This window comes from Pempheris klunzingeri, chromosome 16 (genome assembly GCF_042242105.1).
Source record: "Pempheris klunzingeri isolate RE-2024b chromosome 16, fPemKlu1.hap1, whole genome shotgun sequence".
Classification (NCBI taxonomy): domain Eukaryota; kingdom Metazoa; phylum Chordata; class Actinopteri; order Acropomatiformes; family Pempheridae; genus Pempheris; species Pempheris klunzingeri.
This window is the reverse complement of record NC_092027.1, coordinates 15,532,749-15,539,694: the sequence shown is the minus strand read 5'-3', so window position 1 is coordinate 15,539,694 and position 6,946 is coordinate 15,532,749. Positions and strand designations below refer to the sequence as shown.

At 41.0% G+C, this 6,946-nt stretch overlaps 1 protein-coding gene across 1 annotated transcript; it reads right to left on the bottom strand.

The window, feature by feature from the left end:
• Positions 1-233: 233 nt before the first annotated feature.
• trappc3 (trafficking protein particle complex subunit 3) lies at positions 234-6,369 on the bottom strand. The gene is made up of 5 exons (XM_070846328.1): positions 6,224-6,369; positions 5,232-5,329; positions 4,037-4,136; positions 1,192-1,374; positions 234-936 (listed from the first exon to the last, which is right to left on the bottom strand). Exons 1-5 carry the CDS (start codon positions 6,263-6,265, stop codon positions 817-819), a joined length of 543 nt encoding a protein of 180 aa, XP_070702429.1. The 5' UTR covers positions 6,266-6,369; the 3' UTR covers positions 234-816.
• Positions 6,370-6,946: the final 577 nt, after the last annotated feature.

Here is a 6,946-nt window from a genome sequence, read left to right as displayed (position 1 = left end):
AAAGCCATTCACAGGTGTGACGACCAAAACCAAGCACCGGTGTGTGTGCAGGGTCTTGCAACTTGTTAAAACTCTTCCAGGTTGCCCAACAGGCATGTTGTATCAAGTCTCTCTCCTCTCACAAACACACGAAAAAAGCATCATCATTAAATATGTCACCTTTATTTGACATATCCATCTAGATAAATTAATATGCCATATAATTGGCAGTAATATAGAGTGATTTCTTACAAAAAAAAAACACGGACAAACATAAAAACATGACAAAGTAAGGTTTTCCAGGCTTGCACCAAAAAAGGAAAACAGTCTTCACATGGCCAATTGAAAAGACATTATTGTTTCAAGAATCAGGGCAAATATTTTAACATGAAATTAAGAAAAAGTGACTTTCCATCAGCGATGGTGACAGATAAATGATCAGATGTGTTCTCTTCTCTTAGGCACTGAACTACAATGACTTTTCCCTAAAACTGGACCACAGATCACTGCAAAACCAGTTAGTTAATAAAGGTAGCAGGGCCATGTAATGATGTTGTGTTTCAATAGTGTACAGTGTATCTTCTCTCTAGTCTCCTCGAATTCCCAGCAGTCTTCTCCAAACAACATAGATAGAAAAAAAACAGGAGATGAAGAAGCTAGAAATTGAGGAGCTTTTTTTTTAGCATTTCAGACAAGTAAAGTTGCAGGGAAAGTAACCATCTTTCGGGATATACCGCTCATCTCGATGTTCTGAGTTCATTCATCCTCTTAGTCTGTATGCGAAGGTGTTCCTTGTACGGCTCAGTCCTCAGAGGGAAGGAACTTTTAGCGTTTCTATCACTCGTCTCCTGCTGGGAGGTTTTCTTCAATCCTCTTGATAAACTTCATACGGATTTCTGTCACATTGTCCCCTCTCAGAGTGTCCTGAACAAATCTCACATCCACAGCCATCTGGACCTAAATCAGATACATAATTACGGTTTCCTCTCTTGGTGAAAATGTACAAATCTGCACAGCAAATATATCAATAATTTTGTTCTATGATGACCATCACTTTACCTAAAGTGCTGTTTGAAACAATGCATAGTGACTATTTCTATATTATTAAGTCTTCTTTAACAATATGCATCTTCTACATATTTAAAACTGACCCTTACGCTTGAAAGAATCTTTGATTTTATCCTTAAAATGGATGTAGGGCCATGAACTTACCATCTCCAGGGCTCCTCTGAGGACCCCACACAGCAGGTTGGAGTAGATCAGTGTGCTGTGGTTATCCGGCAGCTCTACAAAGTCTACCAGCGGGTTGTTCTCAAGGATGAGGGAGAATTCATCTCCTGCTGGGCTCCAGTTGGTCACACTGGGGGTGATTCCCAGGTACATCTTAAATGCAACCTTACAACAACGGCAACACGGTGAGGGGTGGATAAAAAAAACAAAACAGTGCTCGATTACTCAACTGATAACAGTAATTTACATTTTTACACTGGTGCCTCTTGTGGCAGTAGGGTTTTCATTTACTCCAGGGCTCCAGAACATTTTTTGAGAGTGTACTAGTTAACATTTGACGTGGTCCCATTCATGCGAGTGCATGACGATCCGCCAACATTTTGTGACGTGCACGCACCTTGTGATGCACATGTACGAATCAAAACGTGACAAAACAATCCCCTGACCAGTTATCATGTTCCAAAAATAAAGTGGTCAATAGATGGCTATTCTGAGAAGCAAAATGAGGAGAGAGAGGAGGAGGAGGCTGGTGGGGAGGAAGAGACGAGAGGATCAGGCTCAGGCGTCCTGATGATGCTAGTGCAGCAGGGAGAGACCAACTGAGATCTTTAACTTAGTAAAAGTAGAAGCACCAGACTATGGAAATACTCATATCATATCAAATAAAATATGATATCAGTGTTCCCTACCTAAAAGAGCTCGTTATGCTGCAGTATTTCATTTCAGGATAAAATATATGATACTATTGGATTATAATTATTAATCATTAATGTGTTCATCATATGAATGCTGCAAGTGGTAAATGTGGAGCTCATTTTAATTTATCTATACATATTCTATATATTACATCACATACTGCTTGTTATTTCCCCTGGGGACCAATAAAACCTTACTGATATAATTTATTTATATTTTGCACTGTTTATCTGATTCTGCAAAGTAAGTAAAGCTGTCAGACAAATGCAGTGGAATAAAAAGTACAATATTTACCTCTGAGATATTGTGGAGCACAAGTAAAAGGAAGCAGGAAATAGAAATACAACAAAAGTACAAGTATCTTAAATGTATACTTTAGTACAGTATGTGACTAAATGTACTGCTAAAATTGATGTCACAAAAAAGCCATTAAACCTATAACCTAAAAACATGGTGTGACCGATTGTGAAAGTCAGTAGCACCAGTGTTACCAGTCTGGAGCCCTGTTCTCTGTCACTAGTTACAACGGGTTCAACAACTCATAAAAGTCACTGCAGTGCCACACAAAGCGGTGTTAAACTTAGTTTATATTTAATGTTACGGTTTACTCTCATTTAAGTAAGTAAATGGTATCAGTATCTTCTTCTGCACGGAGTGCTATCAGGGGACACAGTCTTATCAGGGAGATCAGGTCTCGTGTAAAATTTGTTAAATTTGCTTAGTGCATGCTATGGGCTTCGTCGTTTCCATATTTTGACAGAAACTTTTAAAATATGGCACTAAGAATTTTCTTGACTTCAGCTGCTCACCACACTAGTTGGCTTGTGTAAAACTGATCAACTAAACAGCTCAGTGACATCCACATCAGCTGCTTCACAGTAACATTCATTAGCAAACTGCTTCACTTAAACTGTGAAGCCCCAGGAGGAAGTGTTAAATTTGCGCTACTGGCAGTATGACAGTAGTCTCTGCACACACCTGATCTGTGATAACTGCTCTCTGTTGCCTCCTTTCTTCTGCAGCACTTTGTCCTTGTGATCTGTCAGAGCAGCGTCGGCATGCTTTCTCCCACATGCACAAATCAAAGTTTGTTCAAGCTAGTGAAATTTCAGTCACACCAGTGAAAATATTCTCTGGCCCTGGCCAGAGTTTTATTTTTTCTATGCAAACATGGATGGGCTCCACGATTTAAAGTGGAGTGATTAAGTCTTTCCCTCCAAAGAACCCATTCATGATCTAGAAAATCTGTTTCTGAACAAACAACAGATCACATCCACATGTATCTAACTGACGAGTGATTGAGGTGGTTTCAGAGTTTAGCTAGAGGTCACGTGGTATCCTCAGGCGCAGCTATCACTGCACCTTCCAAAGTGCCGTCCCACAGTGGTCCTCCGTTTACAGACATGACCCTGCTCCTCATGACCGTGAGCCAGTTCCCTGAGCTGGTGTGGGGTTACATCCTTGGAGTGACTCCTCTAGCGAGCAGTAGTAACACCTTGAAAACAGCTGGAGTGCTGAACGCGCAGTCAGGCCTGTGAGCAGCCTTCATTGTCTTTTTGTACGGGGTGTTGGACTTTCGTAAAACAAGACAAGGATATGGTAAAAACCCTCAGGCCAGGGATAACCACAGAGGGGAAGATTGACGTGAAACATATCACAACAACAGTAATATGATCAGTCTCTTGTTTCAGGAACAAGAGTACGACTTCTGTCTACAGAGCGGCATATTGAAATGTACTGGAGTTGTTTTAGATCTTAACTAAGAGTACATGAGAGGATAGTGAAGCAGAGAAGGCATATCACTGAACGTGGATCACCTTTCTGAGGGCTGAGATTACATTTCGTTCAACGTGTAAGTGAGTCCTCGCCTTCTGAATATTAAGGTAAATGTCACATAAAGCAGCGTTTAGAAGGGCGCACAAAGGGACATTAAATTCTCTACCCAGTCACAATCATCAGTTTTCCCTCCCAACATCCGGCTCGACTTTCCCCTCATCAATTGTCAGGATGTTTCACCTAAACCACTCTCTCTAATCTTTCTTCTTCTGTCAACCCACCTCCCCCTCTCCCTCCCTCCATCTTGGGTGAAGTCCATGGTCACGCTCTGATTGGCCTGAAACCTTCCAATTACCTTAGCAATGACATCGGCTGTTTCTCGGAAATCCTGACACCTGCCGATGCTGGAGCGTGCCAGGAAGTCCTCGATCAGGCGCACTCCGATGTTATAACCCCTATGAGAGAGAAGCAAGAGAGACAAAGTCATCCTTCCTCTTCAGAGCTGAAGGAAAGTACTAATGATAAACTACAGTGAACCGTAAAGAGATAGAGGACAGTTTCAAATGCTCCAACACATTTTTGGGTCATACACTTGGCAAAGGCTGATAATTATGATTAGAAGGTCAAGTCGCCCTATTCTTACTACAGAACCTGAAGCCAACTGATGCATCCCCATCCTAACATGGTCCGTGGCCAGCTGGCTGGCAACTGGCAGGGTGGGCAGCGTAGACTCACTGCCATCTAAGGCCAGGTAAGACAGGCCTCATCATAATTGAGCATGGAGGGAGCTTAGGGTTGCTGCACAACCAGAAAAGCAAAGTACATCTTGTCCAAAGTCCTGCCGGCGTGACAGGATGTTTTGAATTTTTGAGTTCTAAACCCATCATTTTTTCTTAATCTTATTTTGTGGGAGAACTGTTACCAGAGCTGCCAGAATTTTTTTTTTCTCTTATAAAATACCATACCAGGGGTCCCTACTTCTTCAAAGGCCCCATAAGGTCTATGAAATTACAATAGCAGAGGGGAACCTCAGACACAGACGTGTGGGACATAAAACCTGGCTATGTCATCTCTCTGCCCTAGTTTGTGTCCACTTACATTGTCAGAGGAGTGTATAATGTGTCAGAGCAGTGGAAGGTGTGATTTAAAGGGAGCCAGTTAAATAAGCAAAAGATCAACTTCAACATGCAGAAGCAAATCAAATCGCTTTATGTACTCAATACGTGTATGCAGTGGGTATACATCTATCTAATGCGAAAACCAGGGTTGGAATAGTTAAACGCTCTTCAACAGTATGTTCAGATGGAACTTTGGTGTTGGTATGGTATTATTTGATGTATATTGTGATGTTAAAACTGTGCTGTTGCATACTGTAACAAGAGCAAAGGTCCTCCAGCCTAGCACTTTATCACAGTCAATGGTGCTGCCATGCACATGTAACTGGACTAAGACTAGCCTACAGCTAGTTTCACAGTAAATCTTTTCTTTCACAACAGCAAGTCGCATATCATCTACGCTTTTGGTTAACTACAGTAGATGGGGATACTTACATCTTATCCAGCTGTTTATTGACTTCCTCGTCATTCTCGTAGTCTTTACAAAGCTGGGTGACCAGGGCCCCGTACGTCAGAGTGAACAGCTCGGAGTTCTACAACAGAGTACTCATATTATTGGTGCTGCTCAAAATTAAATGAATGAATTTGCATTAAAAAAAAAAAGCAGGCATTACAATATAATTTATAACCATCTGTAGTGAAATGACCCGAGGGTAGCAAGATTGTACATACAAATAGACAATGAGTAAAGACAATGTAATACAACACCCTGAATTCTAGCAAGACCTTAACTAACATCTAATAATCAGTTCACACCTGTGGAGGAAGGTGTGCAAACAGTTAGAGGACTACTTTCTGCACCTGGAAGTCTGATGCTATGGACAGCACCTGGTGCTGAAGTTAAGTTTAGTTACAGTAATAAAAGTTTCAGACAACAAAAACATTTTACATCAACTTTACACAGGGTTGTCTTAACTGTAGCTGTAAAACACACACACACACACACACACAAGCACACAAGCACATATGGCTGAACATGTTCACTGACTCCTTCATTCAGTTACTTCTTACTTAGAAATAATATTAAGGTTATTAGGAAACTTTTTTTTTTTCCCTTTCCTTCTTTCCAATTTCCTTTCCACCAGTATCCCAAGTGACGATACACTCATTCATCTGGAAAGCTATCTAAATAAGTGAAATGGCTGGGAGGGACCATGTAGCTGTCACAGCTACGGAGGCTAGCTGTTTAGCCTGTGTGCTACAACTTCCTGTCAACGCCAGTAACACCAACCAATACATTAACTACTTCTTCAAGTGGTTCAAATGAGTTTCGTGCAGCTGTCAGACAAAGATACCTGACTGGCACGCTTAGCTCACAGAGGTACAATGTAGCCAGGAGTTAGGCTAGCTATTCGGCTACAGTTAGGCTACAGCTAGCATTTTGCTAGCTAGATTTGGCTAATGTTAATCCTGCGGAAGCCGCCTACCATCTTCTTGCTGTCTGTTGTTCGGTTGGATTGCCTGGACATTGTGGACAGTGTTACAGGATTACACAGGTGGCGACTCGATATTAATCCTTTATTTATTTGATTCTGGCTACGCAGTTATTTCCGTAATCACCAGTTTAGTCAAACACTACCACTGCCGTCGTGCTAAATAAAGTAAATTATATACTTCCGGTCGTACTTCAGACTAAAAGAGTTGTTAAGAGAAGTTCCCAAGTAATGCAAAGCACAGAGAGAAGAAGGAAACTCGTACAATTGAGGGAAAAAATCAATATATAGGAAAACTATTGGTGTTGTCACCTCCTTGGAAACTGGATTCTTTTTTTAACAAATAGAACATATTACATATTTTATTTTGAAGACAAAGTCATTTATTTCCGGTATTGTTCCAGTAACTTGATGTAGCTCTTAAATCTGCCATCCTTTCCTCTGCTGTTTTCCTCCTGGCGGGTTGTTTTATCGCCCTCCTGCGTCCTGGAGAGGAACAGAGGATCACAGTGAGACGTCTCTAAAACACCTTGTGATTGACCACAGGATGGCGATATATATTGGCAGTAAGATATAACATCTGACATTTTCTTCTTAAAACAGGAAAGTATGGCATTAAAATGTATTACTATAGTGATTATTCACCTTTTAGTGTATTTAGTGTTTACTGTGTGTTTAATGACAATGTATCACAGTATAGTGTGTGTGTGTGTGTGT